General features: G+C 43.2%; 1 protein-coding gene across 1 annotated transcript in view; it reads right to left on the bottom strand.

The window, feature by feature from the left end:
- Positions 1-14,191: 14,191 nt before the first annotated feature.
- The window catches only part of RTL9 (retrotransposon Gag like 9), a 37,365-nt gene continuing 27,344 nt past the window's right edge, over positions 14,192-24,212 (bottom strand). The window contains exons 3-4 of the mRNA XM_025372569.1: positions 15,875-19,969; positions 14,192-15,333 (exon numbers count right to left, since the gene is read on the bottom strand). Of these exons, the coding sequence (XP_025228354.1) occupies positions 15,214-15,333; positions 15,875-19,918 (4,164 nt within the window). The 5' untranslated portion in view covers positions 19,919-19,969 and the 3' untranslated portion in view covers positions 14,192-15,213. The remainder of the gene's footprint in view (positions 15,334-15,874; positions 19,970-24,212) is intronic.

Here is a 24,212-nt window from a genome sequence, read left to right as displayed (position 1 = left end):
TCATAAAAGGGAGAGCACCACTGATCCCACAGAAATACAAACTACCATCAGAGAATGCTATAAACACCTCTACACATATAAACTGAAAATCTAGAAGAAATGCATAAATTCCTGGATAAATACACCCTCCCAAGATGAAACCAGGAAGAAGTCGAATCCCTGAATAGAACAATAACAAGTTCTGGAATTGAGGCAGTAATTAATAGCCTACCATCCAAAAAAAGCCCAGGACCAGATGGATTCACAGCCGAATTATACCAGAGGTACAAAGAGGAGCTGGTACCATTCCTTCCGAAACTCTTCCAAACAACCAAAAAAGAAGGATTCCTCCCTAACTCATTTTATGAGGCCAGCATCATCCTGATAGCAAAACCTGGCAGAGACACACACACAAAAAAAGAAAATATCAGGCCAATATCCCCAATGAACATTGATACAAAAATCCTCAATAAAATACTGGCAAACTGAATCCAGCAGGACGTCAAAAAGCTTATCCACCACAATCAAATCGGCTTCATCCCTGGGAGCCAAGACTGTTTCAACATACATAAATCAATAAACGTAATCCATCACATAAACAGAACCAATGACAAGAACCACATGATTATCTCAATAGCTGCAGAAAAGGCCTTTGATAAAATTCAACACCCCTTCATGCTAAAAACTTTCAATAAACTAGGTATTCATGGAATGTATCTCAAAATAATAAGAGCTATTTATGACAAACCCACAGCCAATATCATACTGAATGGGCAAAAGCTGGAAGTATTCACTTTGAAAAACCTGCACAAGACAAGGATGCCCTCTCTCACCACTCCTTTTCAACATAGGAGTTCTGGCCAGGGCAGTCAGGCAAGAGAAAGAAATAAAGCACATTTAAATAGGAAGCGAGGAAGTCCAATTGTCTTTCTGTGCAAATGACATGATTGCGTATTTAGAAAACCCCACTGTCTCAGATGAAAATCTCTTTTAGCTGATAAGCAACTTCAGCAAAGTCTCAGGATACAAAATCAACATGCAAAAATCACAAACATTCCTATACACTAGTAGTAGACAAACAGAAATCCAAATCATGAGTGAACTCCCATTCACAATTGCTACAAAAAGAATAAAATACCTAGAAATACAACTTGCAAGGGATATGAAGGACCTCATCAAGGAGAACTACAAACCACTGCTCAAGGAAATAAGAGAGAACACAAACAAATAGAAAATCATTCCATGCTCATGGATAGGAATAATCAATATGGTGAAAATGGCCATAGTGCCTAAATTAATTTATAGATTATATGCTATCCCCATCAAGCTACCATTGACTTTTTTCACAGAATCAGAATAAACTACTTTAAATTTCGTATGGAACCAAAAAAGAGCCCATATCGCCAAGATAATCATAAGCAAAAAGAACAAAGCTGGAGGCATCATGCTACCTGACTTCAAACTATACTACAAGGCTACAGTAACCAAAACAGCATGGTACTGGTACCAAAACAGATATATAGACCAATGGAACAGAACAGAGGCCTCAAATAACACCACATGTCTACAACCATCTGATCTTTGACAAATCTGACAAAAACAAGAAATAGGGAAAGGATTCCCTACTTTATAAATGGTGTTGGGAAAACTGGCTAGCCATATGCATAAAACTGAAACTGGACCCCTTCCTTACACCTTATACAAAAATTAACTCAAGGTGGATTAAAGAATTAAACGTAAGACCTAAAACCATAAAAACCCTAGAAGAAAACCTAGGCAATACCACTCAAGACATAGGCACGGGCAAAGACATCATGACTAAAAGACCTAAAGCAATGGCAACAAAAGCCAGAATCAACAAATGAGATCTAATTAAAGAGCTTCTGCACAGCAAAGAAACTCCCATCAGTGTGAACAGGCAACCTACCGAATGGGAGAAAATGTTTGCAATCTATCCATCTGACAAAGGGCTAATATCCTGAATCTACAAAGAACTTATACAAATTTACAAGAAAAAACAAACAACCCCATCAAAAAGTGGGCAAAGGATATGAACAGACACTTCTCAAAAGAAGACATTTATGCAGCCAACAGACAGATGAAAAAAATGCTCATCATCACTGGTCGTTAGAGAAATGCAAATCAAAACCACAATGAGATACCATCTCACACCAGTTAGAATGGGGATCATTACAAAGTCAGGAAACAACAGGTGCTGGAGAGGATGTGGAGAAATAGGAATGCTTTTCACTGTTGGTGAGAGTGTAAATTAATTCAACCATTGTGGGAGACAGTGTGGCGATTCCTCAAGGATCTAGAACCAGAAATACCATTTGACCCAGCAATCCCATTACTGGGTATATACCCAAAGGATTATAAATCATTCTACTGTAAAGACACATGCACACTTATGTTTATTGCAGCACAGTTCACAATAGCAAAGACTTGGAACCAACCCAAATGCCCATCAATGATAGACTGGATAAAGAAAATGTGACACATATACACCATGGAATACTATGCAGCCATAAAAAAAGGATGAGTTCATGTCTTTTGCAGGGACATGGATGAAACTGGAAACCATCATTCTCAGCAAACTAACACAAGAGCAAAAAACAAAACACACTGTGTTCTCACTCATAAGTGGGAGTTTAACAATGAGAACACATGGACACAGGGAGGAGAACATCACACACACATTGCCTGTCGGGAGTTGAGAAGCTAGGGGAAGGATAGCATTAGGAGAAATACCCAATGTAGATGACGGGTTGATGAGTGCAGCAAACCACCATGACATGTTTATACCTATGTAACAAACCTGCACTTTCTGCACATGTATCTCAGGACTTAAATTATAATTTAAAATTTTTTTCTAAAAAGTAAAAAAAAAAAAGAGTCCTGATACATGCTACAACATGGACAGATATTGAAGAAAATGCTCAGTAAAAGAAGCCAGCCCTAAAAGTATGATGTCATTTGTATGTAATGTCCATAATAGGCAAATCTATACAGGCAAGAAGGTAGATTAGTGGTTTCAGGAGGCTAGGGAGGTGGTGGGAAATGGGGAATGATTGCTAATGGGTACAGGCCTTCTTTTGTGGGGGTGATAAAAACATTCCAAAATTGATTGTGGTATTGATTGCACAACTCTGTGAATATACTAAAAAGCATTGAATTGTTCATTGCAAATGAGTGGATTATGTAATATGTCAACTAATCTTAGCAAAACTGTTATACAAAAATAAAAAGAAAAAAAGGAAGATTTGATTGTGAAAGAAATTGAATGCTTCAGGAAATGCCTAGGTCAGCAGGCAGACTGAGAGTAGTTTCTGCATCCAAATCTAAGCTCTAACACTTTACCAGCTGTGACCTTGCACAAATCACTTCGCTTCTCTGTACTTTTGTCTTATCTTTATTATTATAATCATTACAATTTACATGTGTAGAAATGGAGATGCCAGTAAGACAGCATGTCCAACAGGAAAATCAGGCTCAGAGCCAAATGGTCTAAGCACATCCAGGCTTCACCTCTGTCAGCTTTGTCATCAGAACTATTTGTCATTTCTGGTTCTCAGTTTTCACATCTCTAAATTGGGAATAGGACATACTTTATCTACGGGGTTGTTGGTGATATTCAAGAGAAATAATTTTTGAAAGAGTTTTTTAAAGCATAAAATGATATTGTAGAGGTTGGATTCCCCAAAAGTCAAACTGCTTTTAGCAATTATCCACTTAGTCTAGCAATGAATGCCACTGTAATAAACAAGTCTGCAACCTCTCTTGGGGAGAGAATAAAACCAGTACCATTGCTTTACATTCATACCTCTTGTTTTTAACCACACTTAGTATTACTCAGCTTGAGCATACATCATTCACTAGACTTGATTCTTAAAGATTTCTGAACATTTCCAAAATCAAATCTACCTTCAAAGCAAGAAGATCTGCTGAGGGTATTGGGTGAATGTGTCTTGGCAACAAAGGCAGTTCTAAAGGAGGCATTGCACAGCTGTTTTTTGCATTTTAATCCAATCTGTAAAATAGTACTTTGCATATTAAAGGATCCTCACAATAGTTTTTCCATGGGTATCATCAATGACACTGGTAAGTAGGGTTCATACTGTTCTCAATTTAGAGATGTGCACACTGAGTACCAGAAAAACTACATGACTTAACTCTGGTCATATGCATTATGAGTGGCAGAACCTGGACATAATTCAAACTATCTTGCTTGCAAATGGGTATATGCCTTCCCAAATGCCTATCTTGAAGGAAGAAACAGTCATTTGGTTGTCATATGCTTATTTTAATGTCACTTGCCAATGATTGCAAATGACTGAGATGACAGTGACTGAACTAACAGAGTAGTGGATATATAAAGGACAAAGAAAAGTGGGTGGAGGTAAAATCAATGGAACTTTTTTTATCATTGGCTGTGGGAGCTTGAGGGTTAAAAAAAAAAAAAAAAAGACATTTAGAATGATTCTGAATTAGAGGATATGTCTTGCTTTATCCACTCAGCAGCCTCCTCTATTCTTCTGGGAATTGTCTCTCTGCCCACTCCAATTTTCTGTCCCAGCAGGAGCTGCGATGTTCCCACATGACCCTCTCCCTTGGGCCATAAAGAAATGCTCTAGGGGGTGAACACTTGGCTCAACTTCACCGGTAAGGCCCCTTTTGCTCACTTTTTGTGCTGTGGTCCCAGAGAACTCAATCAATCATCACTCCCCAAGTAGCTATAAGTTGTAACATTGTAGAGCTACGCTGTCCAATAGAAACATAATGTGAGCCAAGTATGTAATTTTAAATTTTCTAATTGCCACATTCAAAAAGAAACATGTGAAGCTAATTCTAATAATATATTTTACTTAGCACAATACATCCAATATGTTATCACCTTAACATGCAATCAATGTTTTCTTAATTAATGAGATTTTTTTGCATTCTTTGTTTTTCTACCTTCAAAATCCAGCGAATGCTTTCCACTTATAGTCAGTGTATCTCAATTTGAACTAGTCACATTTCAAGTGCTCAATATACACATGTGACTGGTGGTTGCCATATTCGTGTAGGACTAGAGGCCTAAATGGTCCACCATGTGGAGAAAGTCAACCTACAGAATGAAAAGATGTCGATGTTCAGAGAGATGCAGAGATGCGAAGCAGGAAGAAAAAACAAGAATGCTGGTGGCATTCAACTGCCTGATTCTAGGAGTTCTTGAGGATCAGCTGTACACTCCCCACCCCCAGGACCAGTCATTGCCTGGATATTCTATGAGGTATCCCAGGTTTTCAAAAATAATATCCTGCATTGTTTTTTTAAATATATATTATTATTATCATTATTAATAATAAATTAAAACTACTTGCATGACTTTACCTTAAGGATGGCAATTTTTAAAATTTATACACCCACACCCTTGTTCTTAGCAGACATTAGTAATTAATTGCTTGCTTGCACTTTCTTATGGATAGTAAATGTGACTTGAGAATCCTTCTGAACAATGCTCTACCACTACCAAGTAACTGGAGTACATGTTAAGTGAAAATGTATCTGCCCCCTACTTACAGTTGCAATGTGTATATTTTCTTCTTTCCCTTGATGAATGGTGATAGACCTGTCATTAGGAGCACATTACATGTGAGGCAACCCCTGCATCTCCTAGAAATAGTTTGTGTGCATACTGAGGTTGAGGGAGCATGATTTCAGAGGGTGACTGAAGAATCTGCAATAGCCAAAGGAGACAGAGCTAGAAATACATGGTTTGAACAGTTATTGTGGCCATACACAGTATATTTTTTCCCCAGTTTTGAGTGGCTTGGGATGCCACCCTGACATATAGAAACTTACGGACTGTAAAATATGGCAAGTAATCAAAAGATTTAATTGGGAACCTCTGAAATTTTTTTTTTTTTTTTTTTTTTTGAGACAGAGTCTCCCTCTGTTGCCCAGGCTGGAGTGCAGTGGTGTGATCTCAGCTCACTGCAACCTCCGCCTCCCAGGTTCAAGCCATTCTCCTGCCTCAGTCTCCCAAGTAACTGGAATTACAAGCATGTGCTACCACACCCATCTACTTTTTGCATGTTTCGTACAGACAGGGTTTCACCATATTGGCCAGGCTGGTCTTGAAATCCTGACCTCAAGTGGTCAACCCGCCTCGGCCTCCCAAAATTCTAGAATTACAGGCGTGAGTCACCGCACCTGGCCTGGATAATTATTTATAACAAACCAATTTCCTAAGTATTCCATTATTGGACTGTAATAAATATAAGCGAAGGAAGGAAGAGCCTGAAAATAATAAATGCCCTGATAAGAAATTTTGTCACTGAACCTGTGAAGCAAACCTCTGGAAGAGATTTCCGGTGAACCTGAGCATTTCCCTGGTGATGCTGGTGGAAATTTCCAAGAGGAAAATATATTTGTGCAACTGTATCCAAAGGAGACCAAAATCAAATAGGTTTAATTAGAAATAAAAGTATAAAATCTTTATTTTTCTGCCTTAAATTTGTTAACGGAAAATGAAATCTGCAGGGGGCCAGAAGCACCCTTCTTCTGGTTTCTCTACAGTTTTTCAGAAATTACCTGCCCTTTGTAAGAATGCCACTTATGGAAGAGGAGGAAACTATATTTTTAAATTAAAGAATTCTGAGCCAGTCACACCCCAGACAGCATTATTAGAATAATTACTGAAACAATGCTGCCCTCTAGCAATGGCTCAGAGTGGGCTTCCCCCAGCAATCTGCTCCCCAGGCCACTTAGACACCTTCCTACACCTGATGCATGTCCAAAGGGGAAGGGAATTATCACCTGGTCTGGCTCCCAAATGAGAGTCAAACAATGGTAAAGATGAGATAACTGAGGCCCAGAACGGTCAAGTAACTTCCCACAAAGTGGCACAGGTTGTCACTGGCACAGCTGGAATTTGGAACCCAGATTTTTAAGTCATTTTATTATTCTCCCGACTCACGTCTTCCCCTCTCTTCCCTCTTCCTCTTCCTCCCTTCCCTCTCAGAGTGGAAGTGTTTTGGGGGATTAAGTTATGGAGAAACTCTGAGGGGTGTCAGAATAAAAAAGGGTCCTATTCCAATCAGTGACCACAGTAATGAATTCTGCATTTAGGTTATTTTAGATTTTGGTGGAAGAAGGAAGAATCTGTAAGAGAGAGGCCACATTTCCCTGGGAATTCTCTTTCAGTTCAGGTTCCTGGGCCTCCAGCAAACCTTAAAATATTAATATAAGTCCACACTCACCTTTGCTCTCAGGTAATTGCTGTTGCACAAGGCAGCAGTTGAAAGTTGTTATGGGTCTAAGCAAGGCCAGGAGTATCTGCCTGCAAACTCACTCCAACATCCTAAAGCCAATCACAAAAGATCACATGAAATATGATTCCATTTATGTGAAATGTGCAGAATAAGTAAATTTCATATAAAGTGGTTTGGGGCAATAGCATATTGCCTAAAGTGGTTTGGGGCAATAGCATATATAAGGGTGGGCTAGAGAGTAAGGAGTACCATGGCTTCTCCCAGCATATTCTCCAAAGTGGAGCCTCTGAACAATATTCATGGCAATATGTTGCAGGATGGTTATCTTTGTAATAAAAATGTATCAGAGGAAAGCTCGACATCATTATCCATCACAGAAATGCAATTCAAAACCACAGAGAGATACCACTTCACACCCACTGTGGTAGCTATAATCAAAAAGTCAGATAATAACAAGTGTTGACAAGGATGTGGAGAACTTGGAATGGTTACATACTGTTTGTGGGAATGTAAAATAGTGCAACTGCTTTGGAAAACAGTCTGGCAGTTCCTCAAAAGGTGAAATATAAAGTTATCATATGCTCCAGCAATTCTACTCCTAGATATCTACCCAACAGAAATTAAAACATATGTTCACACAAAAACTTGTACACGAATGTTCCTAGCAGCAACATTCATAACAGCCAAAAGGTAGAAACAGCCAAATGTCCACCAACTGAGTAACATATACACAAATGTGGTATATACATACAAGGACATATTATTTAGCTAGAAAAAGGAATGAAGTAATGATACGTGCTACAATACAGATGAACCTTGAAAACACTATGCTAAGTGAAAGAAGCCAATCACAAAAGATCACACGAAATATGATTCCATTTATATGAAATGTGCAGAATAAGTAAATCAATAGAGACGGAAAATAGATTAGTGGCTTCCAGGGGCTGAGGAGAGGGGGGAGAATGAGAAGTCACTGTTAAAAAGTATAGGGTTGCTTTTTGGGGTGATGAAAATGTTCTGAAATTAGATTATGTTGATGGTCGTGCAACTATGTGCATACACCAAAAAACATTGAACTATACAATTTACTTTTTATTTATTTATTTTCTTAGAGATAGGGTATCACTCTGTTACCCAGGCTGGAGTACAGTGGTGCAGTGATAGCTCACTGAAGCCTCAAACTCTTGGTCTCAAGCAATCTTCCTGCCTCAGCCTCCCAAGTAGCTAGGACTACAGGCATGTGCCACCACACTTGGATAATTTAAATTTTGTTTTCTAGAGACAGGATCTCACTATGTTGCCCGGGCTTGTCTCAAACTTCTCGCCTCAAGTGATCCTCCCTACTAGGCCTCCCAAAGTACTGAGATTACAGGTGTGAACCACTCCACCCAGCCTGAACTACACATTTTAAATGGGTGACGTATATGGAATGTGAATTATGTCTTAATAAAGCTGTTACCAAAATATAATAAATTTTTAAAAAGCTATTAGAGGAAATTGTGGGAAAACAAGGGTCAGTCTGTTTAATATCCACTTACACATCAGTGCTTAAACCAGTGAAATTTTCAGCAAAGTTTGTCAAAGGGCAGGGGCTTCTTTCTTGTAAATTTTGTCAGCTTTCCCAGGCCCAGCCTAGTTCAAAGTACAGCACGTTTTTTGAGAATGGGCGAATTGTCTCAGTTTTGTCAGAAAATGTTTTTGTTTCATTCTTATTCTTGCGTGATAGTTGAGCAGAGCAGAGTGTATGGAATTTAGAGGTCCAGCGTTTTGCTCCTCAAACACTGTATATAGTTAGCCTAGATCTCTTCTCACTCCACTACACAAGCCTTAGAGAGCTCAACAGCTTATTGCTCTGCTGTTAAGATCCCTCGTTGTTTGTTGTCCCTGGGGATGTTCCTTCTTCATGTCAGGCTCAGTTGTGAGTTTTTTCTCACACTTCACCCAACATTTCTCTGAGTCTGCAATGGGAAAAAGCCACTCTAGGTTATCTCTACCAAGTTGCCAAAACCAGAAACGTCTGGTGCCTTTTTAGTGTGTGTATTCCCCCTCAATGTTAAAACTAGGTTAACCTTCCATGGGAGGGGGGTGCTGTTGGAAGGCAGCGATATGGAGTATCTAAAGGACTAATCATTTTTCTTCCTTACCCACATTTCCCCTTTCCTGAGGGAGAAGTGAAAAGGAGGGAGAAATAAGTGATGAGAAAGAAGTGTCAGCTATTGGTGTAATCATAAAAATGCCTTCCAGCTTCAGAATCCTATACCCTTCCACACAGAATCTGGGTCCAAGATGCGTATCTGCTCAAAGGGAAGATGTTTAGGAAAGAATCTTATCCTCCTTCTTAGGCCAGAGCTCAGAACAGAGACTACTGCACTCTGAGGCTACAGTGAGATCCTTGGCAGAATCTCTTGAGCTCAATAGAATTCTGCAACTCTTGATTCTTTTCCTTGAATATTGAAGACATTCCCCCAAATACCTCCAGGAAGATTCACATCTGGATCTAAGACAGAGAAAGAGAAAAGCAGGGCCATTTTTGCTCAGACCTCCAACTTTATGAACTTCAAATATCGGTTGCTGTTCGGTGGCAAATTTGTTCAGGAGAAGAGGGTGAATGCTCACAGGAGCCATCTGGCTCTGAATAACGAAGCTGTACATACAGTGGAGCATTGCATGTGTAGGCTGTAGGGTCAGATTGCACGTGCTCAAATCCCAGCTCTGCTGCCTCTTAGCTCTGTAGCCTTGGGCCAGTTACTTAGCCTTTCTGTGACTCAGATTCCTGGTCTGTAAAATAGGATTAATGAGACCATCCACTTCTCAGGCTTGTTGTAAAGATTACATGAGATAATCTAGATAATTTAATTAGTCTAGCGCTTGAGCCTGTGTTAAGTGCTCAATAGTTAAGTGCTCCATAGGTGCTAATATTAAACTGTGGCTTTTGCCAGTTTTCTGTGTTGGATTTACTTGTAAATCTGCCCTCACAGTTTAAATAGAACCCCTAAAGAGATTGGATTCTGAATATGTCCCAACTAGTCCTATCCTAACCCATGCACTTCCCAACACCCTCATGGCCAAGCAAATGTAAGAGAGGAAACATTCTTTTCTTCTGTCTTCTTAGTTCTGTAATTGGGACCTGAAAATCACACTAATAAAAGACAGATTTTAACAGGAGGAAAGAAATGCAAATTTTGTTTGATATTAATATTTCAATTGTTACATGCACAGGGGCTTTCAGAGAAAAGAACTGAAGACACAAAGAAGTGGTAAGATCTGGAGGCTTATATGCCATTTTAACAAAGGGTGATAATTTATGGAGAAGTGACAAGACAAAGGAAAAGAGGTTTGGGCTTCTAGGGGAAGTAAATTGTGGGAAGGTAAATATGAGTGTCTTGGGTGACAGGTACACTAAAATCTCAGTCTTCATCACTATACAATTCATCCATGTAACCAAAAACCACTTGTACCCTCAAAAACTATATATAAAAAATATATAATACATAACATATGTATTATATATTATATATATATATGAAACTAATAGAAGATACAGGTTGTTTTAGAAAAGTTTGTTTATACAGACCTATGTTCGTGCTGACTTTCTGTCTCTAGTGATGATGGTTGTTTTTTTCATGGTACAGGAGAGGAGAGGAGAAACATCTTCACAAAGGGAAATTTACGTCCTACTTTAACGCATATGGGGGTGCAAAGAACTCTTTCTGCATTTGCTACTCCTTAATTGCACTTCTTAATTGCCCTCAGCTCAAAATAATCACAATGCTAAAGTGACACATTTGGGAGTGGCATAGTCTGATCCCCCTCAACAGACAGTAACAAGCTCTTACATTTGTATGTCTTGCATTTGATTTTTCCAAGCACTATCACAAATCTTTACCCCACAATGCTGCGAGGTTTGCAGAACAATAATTACTCCTATTTTAGAGAAGAGGAAACTGAAGTCTCAAGAGATACAGTGTCCTGCCTGTTTAAAACTATCCAGCTTGTTAGAGGGAGAGACAGAAGTACTCAAAGTCAAGTCTTGGCTGGGCGTGGTAGCTCACATCTGTAAATCCCATCACTTCAGGAGACCAAGGCGGACACATCACTGGAGGTCAGGAGTTCGAGACCAGCCTGGTCAACATGGCAAAACCCTGTCTCTACTAAAAATAACAAAAATTAGCCAGGCATGGTGCCAGGCACCTGTAATCCCAGCTACTCGGGAGGCTGAGGCACCAGAATCACTTGAACTCACGAGGCAGAGATTACAATGAGCTGACATTGCACCACTGCACTCCAGCCTGGGCAGCAGAGCAAGATTTTGTCTAAAAAAATTTAAAAATTTAAAAAAAAAGACAGAAAAAGAAAAGTCTCCCCATCCAGTGTCATTTCAAACTACTACAGTATCTATTCTATAAATCTTCCCTTTGGTCATAAGAGATCTAGCAGCTTGCTTCCCCTGTCCCACAATTGTTCAAGTTGCTTTCAGACCATGTGAGGAGGAAGAAAACACACAATCCATAGGGGGACTAGTCTCTCTATAGCATGAGTTATTTTATCTGTAATATTCTGATTGCAGAATGAGGTTGAAAGTGCCTCAATGTCTGAAGCAATGGTGTATTGGAAGAAATGGAGGGGAAGGGTCCCTCATTTGATCTGATCAAAGTAGTCCAGTGTAGTCCAGTAGTCCAGTGGACTGAGCCTGGCTGAGCCCAAAGTGAAACTCAGAAATGACTGGAAACTGTCTGAGGCATTCATCATTCAGCAGCAGCCTGAGCCTGAGCCTGTACTTGTATGGGAATAGTGGTCTTTAAGAGAAAGTTCTCTATGCTGTTCCCTGAGGAGCAGAAACAGAGACAAGGTTGGTGGGTGACAGGATGGCAGAAGGATGAAGGAAGAGGAGAGGTTGACATTTGCTCTCCCACTGTGCCCCAAAGATTGGTTGTGTGGAGAGGGTTCCTGGCATTTCATCACCTGGAACAAAGTGATTTGGAAGAAATCTGGATTTATAGCACCTTGGGTGAGTCTCTACTCAGCAGGAGTAGAGACCAGGTAGAAGAACACAGAAATGGGGACTGAAGCGTGGGTCTGGATAGAGGACCTGAGGGCCTTTGTTCTTGGCACAGGAACCAAGTCTGAACGTTTGAGCAAGGTCAGGGAGATGTTGCTGCAGGTAGAAGCTGAAGCTGTTTTTCTTATGCAGGCCTCACTGAGACGTGTGGTAGAAGCAATGTTTTTTTGCGTGTCCAGGTGATAATGTGTGGCACAGAATTCCAAGAGGCATTTCCACCCTTCAGGGGGAGCCATCAGTTCCGTCAGCCAAGGCTACCAAAGAGAAGGCAGCACCACTTAGGCTCCACTCAGGTGTGCAGCTGTGAACACTCCAGAATCCACGCCTCCTCTGAGGAGGGGTTTCTGTGTTCTCACAGCCAGAAGCACCTGCCAGTATCTGGGTGGGGTGTAGTGGCTCCCCTCAAGTGGCAATGTGGGCAGCTGACCCCCATGGGACAGGGTAGGAGTCAAAGAACAACAGGAGAGGACTATCTCAGAGCATGTGAAACTTCTGAAATCTGCCACAAATAATTGGGGGAAACCTTCAAGGGATTGAGATCCTGTAACACAGGTGGTGACAGTGGTCCATCACATCCAAGATTTTCCTGCTTATGGGACATTATTTTTGCCCGCGGACCAGTGAGGCCTGGAAAAACTTGAAACTCCATTTTATAGCAGATGAAATGGTGTCAAGTACTTGGGCATATAATAGCCCAGCTCCATGTAGATGCTGAGGGGCTCTTGAAACATTTCTAAATAAAACCTTTAGGATGGGTAGAAGAACAGGGACTGAGCTCTGGCAGGGTACGATTGGGCTTCATTTGTTCCATTTATCTCTAGTGACGTTAGCTTGAAGGAGAGGACAGCAAAAACAATAAGAAGAAGAATGGCTAGGGAGAAAAATAAATAAAAGAATTGCCATCCTTCTCCATTAGCATGGCTATGAGAAAATAAGGTTCATTTTTAGGACATTGTCCTTTCTGTATACATTTTCCAGGCATAAGTTGCAAATTCTATATTATCCATTTCTTTTTCAGCAAAGAGAAAACTCGACAGTGCTTTTCCTAGCTAAAAGCAATCCTGGCCGAAAAAGGACGTCCAAACTCCACTCGGTCTTGGACTGGGCTAGGTGTGAGCCAATAGACCCAGAGAAGAGGGGGAAAGCTGGGTCCCCAGGGGCCAGCCATCTCTCTGGAATTCGTATTTCCTGACTTATCGCACCTTCTCTTTCCTGAGGCAAAAGCACTGGTGATTGAGGCAGCTGCAGGCAACCCGCACAGCCAGATTCTTATGTACAGTATCAAGGGGCTGCCAATTTGTCTGCCAATCTGTCTTTCCTGAGTATCATTTTCCTCTTCCTGAAATCAGACCCAAAGTTAAGGGTAATGGAGCAGAGGACTTGAGTCCTGGAGCAGTGGACTTGAGTACTCAGAGAAGGTTAGGTCTCTGTCCATGAATTACCATCTCTACTGCCACCACCCTAGATTAAGTCACCCAGCCAGTCAGTTAAGTGGACTATTGAAGTAGAGGGCTCAGCTGCTCTCTGATCCCTTCCTCCATCCTGTCTCCAAACTGTTGCCAATTTAACTATCCAAAATAAGTTTCTAATCATGTCTCTCCTACTGTTGTTGAAAGATTATTGAGTAACTCAATTATATGGACTACTATTGAATACATAAATTGGTCCTATTTGCATCAAATTCCCCATTGTCCTGATTTCTTCTCTTCACAGCTTTCACAATTCCAATCTAAGTTCAGTGTGTTCTTGTTCTCCCCACTCCATTGGAATGGAATGTTCATATCAGCAGGATTCTTATCTGTCTGTCCCCCAAACAGTAGCTGACATAAGTTACATAACTAATATTGGTGGAATAAAGGACTCAGTAAATCAAATTCTAGGAGCCACAATGAACTCTTTTTTCATAAATGAAGTTTATTTACTTTTATAATTATAAATGTAATACATGCTTACTGTAGAGAATCTGAAAAGTATAGAGAAGTAGAAAGAAGAAAATAAAAACTACCCATAACCCCACCACCTGAAGGCAAACACTGCTCACATTATGTTCTAACTATCTATGCCTGTTTATAGACCAAGACCCTCATCAAGAGTGCTGGCCATGAAGCACAATAGCCAAGGGGAGTGAGAGCAATCAACAACTGAGGGGGTCACCCAGAGGTCAGAGCTGGAGAACGCGCACTGAGGGACACAACAAAGGCCAGAAACAACAGATCAAGAGGTCAGAAGCTGACAACACAAGAACAAGTTGTGTTACTGTAAGAATGTAGTGAGATGGTGCTTGTCAAGAGTTTAGCCCAATGCCTGTCACATGATAGATACATTATCAATAACTGGTAGCCATCATACTATCACTATAATTATTATTATGGGTCAAAACGAATGGTTCAGGATGGATACTATAAACAGGGCGAGGACCCTGGAGACCCATTTTAGGTGCTATGAGTTGGGGCATACAGGGCAAGTCTACTGGGTTACTAGGGTGGTATAGGAGTGGGCATCACTCTCCTTATAGGCTCCCCTGCCAGGTGAAATAGAACCAGGGCTTCCTCAAGTTTGCCAGCTGACACATGGCAAGATACACTAAGGGATTTTGAGGTAAGATATGATTTATCCTGCCTAGACTTCTCCCTGGACCAAGAACTAGTACTGGCCTCGGTGGTGATGGGAGTTCAAAACTTCATACACCATACACTCCTGTGGTCCACACTCTGATTGTCAGGGCAGGTCATAGGCATGTGGGTGAAAGAGAAGGTCAAATCAGCCAAGTGAGAGGTAAGGTGGGATGTGCCTGGAGCGGGAGGCTGAAGGGTGAAGGCAACAAGGTTTATGATGTAGTTGAATGGAATGGGTCCAGGAACCAGTCCTCCAGTTAGCAGTCGAGTCAGATATCACAGGAGAAGATTCCATGGAGTTTTACTTGTTGGTATGGGCCTTCTGATGATGGCCTGTGCTCTGTCCAAGGTGGTCATGAAGACCTTCTTGGGGGTCTCCGTGCTCTTTCAGGTAGTAACAGCGTTTGGGAACATGCTGGTGCTGCAAGTGAGAAAAAGACAACAGAGGTAAGAGCCACACTTACTATGACAAGGGGTGTTCTGCCTGGATAAGTTCTGTAACCTAGCAGATCAAGGCACTTTGCTAATTTGTCTGACTTGCATACAGTGTGACCAAGGAGTAGGCTATTCTAATTCCTTAGTGACCTGACTCCACAGCACCTGTTGCTGTAGATGGGCCCCAGCTCCCAAAAGACCCGTTTATTAGAATTGGACTTGGAACAAGGGGAGAATTGGAACTGAGCCCAGCCAGTTCCCTCATAATGAGAAGAATTCGTACTTCAACTATCCCACGTCCTCAGTAACTTGGGCAGGACATTGCTCCTCAAAGTAGTTAACATACCCAAAATAACTGCAGAGCCATGCTCACTTGATGAAACTCCAGCTTAGGGTTTAATGGTCTAGGAGCTCCATGCCTCCCCCTTGCCTCTTCCCGATTCTACTCAAGGAAGCAGGATGTATTCCTTGTCGTGACCTCCTCATTTCTCTGCTCAAAAACCTTCGGTGGATTTCCCCCTCGTTACCTCCTCAGTCTGCTGCTGAGAGCTCAGTTCATCCTCCATGGCCTCCTCATTATTCCGCTTACAGGCTGTTGGCAGAACCTGGCTTGAGTTGCCTGGGGAATCCTTCTCTTCAGCCAGCTGGCACTCGGTGTACAGAGACCTGTCTATCAGCTCCTTTAGGCTGCCAGCCACCTTCAGGAAGATCCGACCCATTTTGGTGGTAACAGCTTCTGAGAGTCCTTCCAGAAATCTGGTCCGTAGAATGGCATCAGACCAAGACAAATGTCGGGCCAGCAGCAGGAAGTCAGTGGCATACTGCCTGACTGACTTTTGGCCCTGTTTGGGATGGCAAAGAACAGCACTGAGGATGTCTATCTCAGATAGGGAGTCATATACGCCCTGGGATCTTCTCAGGAAAGACTTATTTTCATCTGAGAGAGGTTCTCCTACCTCCATCTGCAAGATGAACCACCTCTCTGCTGCTCCCAGATGAAGAGACACCAGAAATGCCATTCTCTCTGAATCGTCCAAAAACCCCTTCATTTGCTTCTCCTCATCAATCTCCATCTCTTCCTCCACAGAGCATGAGCCCCGGGCTGCTTCCTGCTCTTCTAAGAGGTAACAGAGTGCTGGGGTCAACATTCCGAAGGATGGCACTTCCTTTGGTGGTGGTTTCGTAGTTTCAGGAGTTGTGGCAGTCATGTGCGGTGTGGGCTTTGATCCAGAGGCTGTGATGTTACTGTGAGAGATGGAAGCCTCTCCAGAGTCTGTGGCTTTGGTTTCCAGAGTGGACATCACTCCAAAGGCTGTCTGTGGTGTGGACATTGTTCTGGGGCCTGAGGCCCTCATTAGTGGTATGGACCTCCCTCTAGAGTCTGTGGCTGTCATTTGTGGCATGGACATCCCCATGCCACATCCAGAGGCTGTGGCTCTCGGTAGTGGCATGGGCATCGATCCAGAAATTGAGGGTCTCATAAATGATGTGGACATTGCTCCAGAAGCAGAGGCTCTAATTGGCGCTGTGGCCATCCCTCCAGACACTGTGTATGTTGTTTGTGGCAAGGACGTAGATCTAGAGTTCGCAACACTGGTTTGCAATGTGGACATTGCTCCAGAGGCCATGGTTTCCATTAGCGGCATAGATATCTCTCCAGAATCCATGGCTGACATTAAAGGCATGGGCATTGTTCCAGAGGCCGGGGCTCTCGTTAATGGCTTGGACATCCCTCCAGAGACCATGGCTGTTGTTTGTGCAGTGGACATATGTCCAGAGGCTGAAGCTCTCATTAACTCTGTGGACACAGTTTCACAGGCTGAGGGTCTCCTTAGTGGTGTGGACATAGTTCCAGAGGCTGGAGCTCTTACTAGTGGTGGGGACATCCCTCCAGAGGCTGGGGCTCGCACTGGTAGTGTGCGCATGTCTCCAGAAGCTGTGGGCATCATTTGTGATGTGGATGTCACTCTAGAGCCTGGGGCTCTCATCAGTGGCATGGACATCCCTCCAGAGGCTGTGGATCTTGTTAGTGGCATGGACATTGCTCCAGAGATGGGAGCCTTCACTTGTGGCATGGACATCATTCCAGAGGCTGTGGTTGTCATTTGTGGAGCAGACATGGCTCCATAAGCTGAGGATCTCAGAGACGTGGGTATCTCTCCAGAAGCTGGAGCTCTCATTAGTGGTAGGGACATCTTTCCAGAGGATGGAGCTCTTTTGAGCCGTGAGGGCCTCTCTCCAGAGTCTGAGGTTCTCATTAGTGGCGTGGACATTGTTTCAGAGGTCCAGGCTCTCATTGTTGGTGTGGACATCACATCAGAGTTTGGGGCACTCATCTGCATCCCTCCAGCAGTCATGGATCTCATGGGAGACATGGACATCCCTCCAGGATCTTGGGTGCTCATTGGCTGACCGAGCATCTTTCCAGAGGCTTTGGCTCTCATTAGTGAGGCAGGCGTTACTCCCGGGTCTTGAGCTCTCATTAGTGGCATGGACATCCCTCCAGAGACTGTGGCTGTCATTTGTGATGTGGTCATTGCTCCAGAAGCTGTGTCTCTCATTAGCAGCGCAGACAACCCTCCCGAGACTGTGTCTGTCATTTGCGGCATGGACAGAGCTCCAGAGACTGTGTCTCTCATTAGCAGTGTGGGCATTGCCTCAGAAGCTGTGGTTGCCATTTGTTCCGTGAACATCGTTCCTGAGGCTTTGGGTGTCATTAGTGGCTTGGACAATGCTCCAGAGGCCAGAGCTCTCATTTGTGGACAGGACATCACTCCTGAGGCTGTGTCTCTCATTAACAGGGTGGATGTTGATCCAGAGGTTTGGGCTGTCATTAGTGGGGTGGACATTGCTCCAGAAGTCATGGCTCTCATCTGTGGTGCAGATGTCAATCCTGAGGCCATGGTTCTCATTTGTGGCATGGACATTGCTTCAGAGACAGGGGCTCTCATTTGCAGCATGGACATTGATCCAGAGGCTGGGACTGTCAATTGTGGCACGGACATTGTTTCAGAGGCTGTGTCCATAACTCGTTCGGTGGACATTGCTCCAGAAGCTGGAGCTCTCCTCCGTGGCTTGGACATCTTTCCAGAGGCTGTGGCTCTCCTGTGTTGTTTTGCCACAGCTTTCATAGAGCCTGTGGGCATTGCTCCAGAAGTTCTGGCCATTGTTAACTGTGCGGACATTACTCTAGAGGCTGTGGTTGACATTTGCTCTGTGGACATCACTCCAGAGCTTGGGACTGTCATCAGTGAGGTGGTCATGGCTCCAGAGGCTGGAACTGTCTTTTGCAATGTAGACATATTTCCAGAGGCTGGGGCTCCCATTAGCGGTGTGGACATTGCTCCAGAGTCTGAAGCTCTTACTGGTGGTGCAGGCATCTCCCCAGAGGCTGTTGCTCTCATTGGCAGAGAAGATATGATTTCAGAGTCTATATTTTGTGTTGACCATGGGGACATCACTCTAGAGCCTGGGGCTGGCATCGTTTGGGTGGGCATCACTCCAGAGGGTAGAGCTGTCATTACTGCTGGGGACATTGCTTCAGCATCTGGAGCTGGCTTTGGTAATGTGGACATTTCTCCAGCATCTGGGACTGACAGTAGCGGTGTGGACATAACTTCAGAACCTGGAGTTGACATTAAAAGTGAAGACATTATTCCAGAGTCTAGCTCTGACATGAGAGGGGTAGGTATTCCCCCAGAGTTTTGGGTGCTTGTTGGCTGGGGTGATGTTCCTCCAGAAGCTAGGGCTGACATGATCAGTGAGGATATTGCTTCAGAGTCCGTGCCTGACATTAGCAGCGAAGATATCTCTCCAGAGGCTAGAGCAGTCATTAGCACTTTGGACATTGCTTCGGTGTCCTCATCTGTAATTTGCAATGGGGACATTGCCTCAGAGCTGGGAGCTGGCACTGGCTGTGTAGACATCACTCCAGGATTCATATCTTGCATTAGAATTGGGGATATCTCTCCAGAATCTGGAGCTAGCATTAATGCTGTGGACATTGCCTCAGAGGATGAAGTGCTCATTATAGGGGTAGACATCGCTCCAGAGGATGGAGCTGGCATTGCCAATGGTGATATCTCTGCAGAATCTGGTGCTACCATTAGTGTTGTGGACATCGTTCCAAAGTCAGGAATTGTCATCATCCCTGGGGACATTACCCCATACTCTGAAGCGGACAGCAATGGCGACAATGTTCCAGAATCTAAGGCTGGCATTAGCAATGGGGACAGTGCCCCAGGGTCTGAGGCTGGCATTAGCAGTGGGGAAAGTGTCCCAGAGTCTGAGGCTGGCATTAGGGGTGGGGACAATGCTCCAGAGTTTGGTACTCCCATTAGAGGTGCAGACATGGTGTCAAAGGCTGGAGATGTCATCAACTGTGTGGATGTCCCTGCAGGGTCTGAGGCTGAAGTTGAGACTATAGGCAACTGTACATGAGAATGCAGAATCTGTACGTCTGCTCTGGTCTCCGTCATTGGTCCAGAGAAGGCCATCGGCTTGTTTTGGGACTCAACATTTTCCTCCTTCATTGTATTGTTGAATCGCAGTGAATGTAAGGGTATTGACATATCTGCCACAGCCACAGGACAGTGTGGAAGGAGCCCAAGCGGCAAGAAAACCTGTAAATAAGAAACAAGTTTAGAGGTCAAAAGTCAGTATCAAGAAGATTGGGAAATAGACAAATTGCTCATGGAGACCCGTTTTTATGCGTTCTCAGGTATACGGCATTGAAGGTGAGGCTATCAGATTAAAGAAGCTGTGAAGCAATGAACAACTTTGGAGTTGGAGCAAATATCCCTTCTGCCTCTATCCTTTTCAAACCAACCCACAGCCTCTCAGTTTGTAAATGCTGTAAACGCCAGCAACCTCCGCAGCCAGGAGCCTGGGCAGTCCTGACTCAAATAAAGCAGCAGCACCACCTTCTGGCCAAGTGTGAGAAATGCAGGTTCCTGGCCTGTATTCTATCCCACGGCAGTACTCACAAGCCAGCCAAGGTACTGGCAGGCCTGAATAAGAAAGTCCTTTGCCCCAGGATAATCATTAGTTCCTGGAGTTCATTGAATTCTGCCAACGGTTTAATCCTCATTTTACTACTCTGATGGCCCTGAATGTTCTCCTCAGGAAAAGGGAGACATTTATCTGATCAATGACTGAGAGCAACATTCCATGAACTGAAAATTCTGCTTATTGTCTTCATTATTCTTATTAATAACAGCAACCACCACCCCATTACTACTATTTATTTATTGCTTCACATAGTATGTGCCAGGCACTGTACTTTAGACAACTGTTCACAACTTCCTATAGCATAAGGGCCTTTGTAAGCATTATCCCATTTGGTTCTTGCAATCTCCTGGGCAATAGATACTATTATCCCCATTTTACCAGCTTTCTCAGATTAGCCAGGGTCAAGGCTAAAATAGGGTCACTGCAACAGTAACAAACTGTATATCATTGACTGTGACCCCCTCCTGGGGGTTGCCTAGTGTTTGGCATCCCTGAGCTTGCATTCAATTATTTCTCTGACATCCTAGACCATGGGTCACTTAAAGCCCAGTCTCTAGCATGTCCAAGTTTCAAGTTTCTCTGATGACATGGGGGTGGGCGATCCAGAGCCTCACCCCTCCAGTCTGCTCCAATAGGCAGCCCCAGAAGGGGCTTTTGGACACACGACTTGGAAGCCAATGCAAATATTACACAATGTTGACATGTCCCCACAGCCTGCTCATGCCAAAAGCAGAAAACTTGCTACTTTGGGACAATGTCACAAAAGTCATCAACCTCATGGAATTGTGATTCCATAATAATGAGAAAACTTGCAACAGAAATGCTAACAGTGAACATTTCTTTAGCATGCACTGACTGGCAAACACTGTGCTAGGCACTTTACATGTATCATCTCATGTGGTCCCCATAGCAACACTAAGAGATTTCGGTTGTACCCGTCCTTTATCTTACAAATATGAAAATTCAGACCCAGAGAAGCTTGATAATTTGCCTGCGGTCACATAGATTCCTGGCTCCATCCACAGAGCCCCCTACTCTTCACCGCTGTGCTATAAAGATCCACCTCTCCCCCTTACTCAGTCACACTACCAAGTCCCCTGCCTCTGTCTCCAGCCCGGACAACCCCAAGATGGGTTGTCGCAAAAGAAATGCGGGCCTTCTGCTGACACCCTGGTTATTGTGATAATCGGTGCAATGGGAAAGATGAGTCAAAAGAGTGGCCATAGACCTCCACCTCCCATCTTCAGAAAAATTTCTGAACATGCCACAGTTTCCCACCAGGCAAAACCCAGAAAGATCTTACCTTGCCAGTGACGGAGAAGAGGGAGAGAGTATCCTTTGCACCCCTAGCTCTTTTACTATGGCCAATTAACTTATACCTCGTGCCCAGCCAGTTCATTAAAGACCCAGTACCAACAGCTGTTCTCTGCAATCTCCCTTTGCTATCCCCTGCCACGCCCCCCTGCCCGCCAGCCAGCCTGCCCGCCCACCCGCCCCACTGCTCCTGACTTGCTACTGCTTGCTCTGTCTCTCTGGTCCCAGATTCCTGCCTCTATATAGGCTCTGACATTTGCCTCTGGCCGCCTTTCACTTGACAGTCCTCCAGAAGCTCTGCTTTAGCACTTGGCCTATGCAACTCCACCCCTCTTCCCTGTCACCCCAAACAGTCCCACCAGCGTATGCCCCACCCCACTCTACCCAAAGAAAAGAGGAGACTGACACAATTAAAAAGATGCGATGAAAAGGGTCCCAGCTCAGGAAACAAGATATGTGCCCTCTGCGGTTGAGTAGACACAGGAGTCCTGGGACCCAGACACTGCAACTGATATGACATGGAAGCACAGGCAGAGGGCTCGAGGGAAAGAAACTGAGGCTGGAGATTGAGTGGAACAGCATCAGAAACGTTCAAAGAGGTTCAGGTGCAGGGAAAGAGGGTTTGGGAGGATGGACAGTGGGGGCTGGCAAGCAAACACCTTAATAGAGCCCTGTAATGGTGATCATAACAAAGGCAATTTACCCCAGGGTCAGAGACACAGAGAAAAATCCAGCAACCAGATCCCTGCCACAGGACTAGGATTCAACAGAAAGGCTCCATGGATTTCAGACAGCTAGCAAGAAAAACACACCAGCCTTGAGCATACCAGGTGAGGGCTTGTTCATACAAATAGGGCTACAGCCTGCTTTCTAGAACTGGGGCACAAGGTCAGAGTAGAGCTAGCAGAAAGGTTTACCGGAGTACTCCAGTTTTCCTGAATTGGTGCACTCAGTCTAAGGGGAGAAACCCTCAGTCTAAGGAGAATTGGTCCCTGAGCCTTGGATAGGGCAAAGCCTCCAGGTGAAGTTCAAGCAGCCCAGGTATAGGGATATAGAGTTTGACAAGGGAGGCATTCAGGTCGTTATAAACCTCATCATTAGCAACCAACAACAACTGAGCACTTGGGCTAAGCACTACACATGCATTATGTAATTCCGACCTCCCAGCAACACACGTAAGGTAGGCATTGAGGTCATTCCCATTTTATACATGAGGAAATGGGCTTGGAGAAGGCTACGTGACCACAGTAACATAAAATAATAATAATAATAATTTTTTAAAAGCCCAGATTTCAGCCCTGGCCATTCTGTTTCCAAAATAATTTTATCTCTTTGTAATCAGACAAGTGATTAGAAACTCAGAGTACTCTACTCACTGCCATCGCCCCCACATCCCCACACCACAAAGCAAGGAATCTTTCTTACTACAAATAGCTGAATCCTTGTAGTAATAATAACAACAACAACAACTGATATTCCTTGAACTCTTCCCATATGCCAAGAATGGGGCTGAGGGCTTCACCAGCATTATCTCATTTGATCTTTACAATTACCCTGTGAGCTAGATCCTTTAAATTCTCAGTACACAGGTAAGGAAACTGAGCCTCCGTGAGATGAATTGACATGACCAAAAGCACACAGCTCTGTGTGACTCCAGAGCTCACTATAGTATACTACACAAAAGAAAAATTCCAGTCACTCTCCTCTCCCCTCAAAGAAAAAAATTAAATACATAAAAGTCACAGAATAGCCATTCTATTAACAATGGCCTCACAACAACTATTATTATTATTATGAACACACCTAACAATAAAAGCTAACATTTACTGTGCCAGGCCCTGTGCTAAGTAATTTACCTACATGATATCATTTGACACTCACAACATACTACAAGGTAGGTTCTATTAGCACCTTCATTTTCCAGATGAGAAACCAGAGAAACAGAGAGGTTAACTAGCTTTCCCAATGTCACACAGCTGCAGGGCACTGTTTATGTTCTAATGCAACAATTTTGGAAATAACCTAAGTGTCTAATGTTAGGATACAACTCATTTAATGATTAAATGAATCATGGTGCAATTGTAGCAGCCATTATTATAGCCATTGAAAATATATTCTAATGTGTACATGAGGATCTGATTATCATAAAGATAAATACGTAGACTTTTGCATAGAAAAAAAATAAAATCTGGAAAGATGTATACCAAACGCCAACAGTGGCCATAGTTGAATGATGGGATTAGAGGGGATTTTTTATTTTTATTTTCCTTATCTGTATTTTCTCATTGGTCTATAATGGACCCATCATACAAAAAGAAAAAAACTAATAAAAGTTAATTTTTTTTTTTTAAAGATATGTTTCCCTAGGGTTCTTTCTCAAGCCCTTTTCACTCCATTCCTTGCAAGCTCTCTCTAGGAATCCCCAATATCCACCCCCCACCCCCACCCAAGCAACCTTTCTACCCCAACAAGCTTAATGGTTGTATCACTTTATTTTGTGTTTTATTTTTGGTTTGTTTTTAAAAATAATTTCTTCTTTCT

This window comes from Theropithecus gelada, chromosome X (genome assembly GCF_003255815.1).
Source record: "Theropithecus gelada isolate Dixy chromosome X, Tgel_1.0, whole genome shotgun sequence".
Classification (NCBI taxonomy): domain Eukaryota; kingdom Metazoa; phylum Chordata; class Mammalia; order Primates; family Cercopithecidae; genus Theropithecus; species Theropithecus gelada.
The sequence above is the reverse complement of the archived record's forward strand: the minus strand, read 5'-3'. Positions and strand labels throughout refer to the sequence as shown.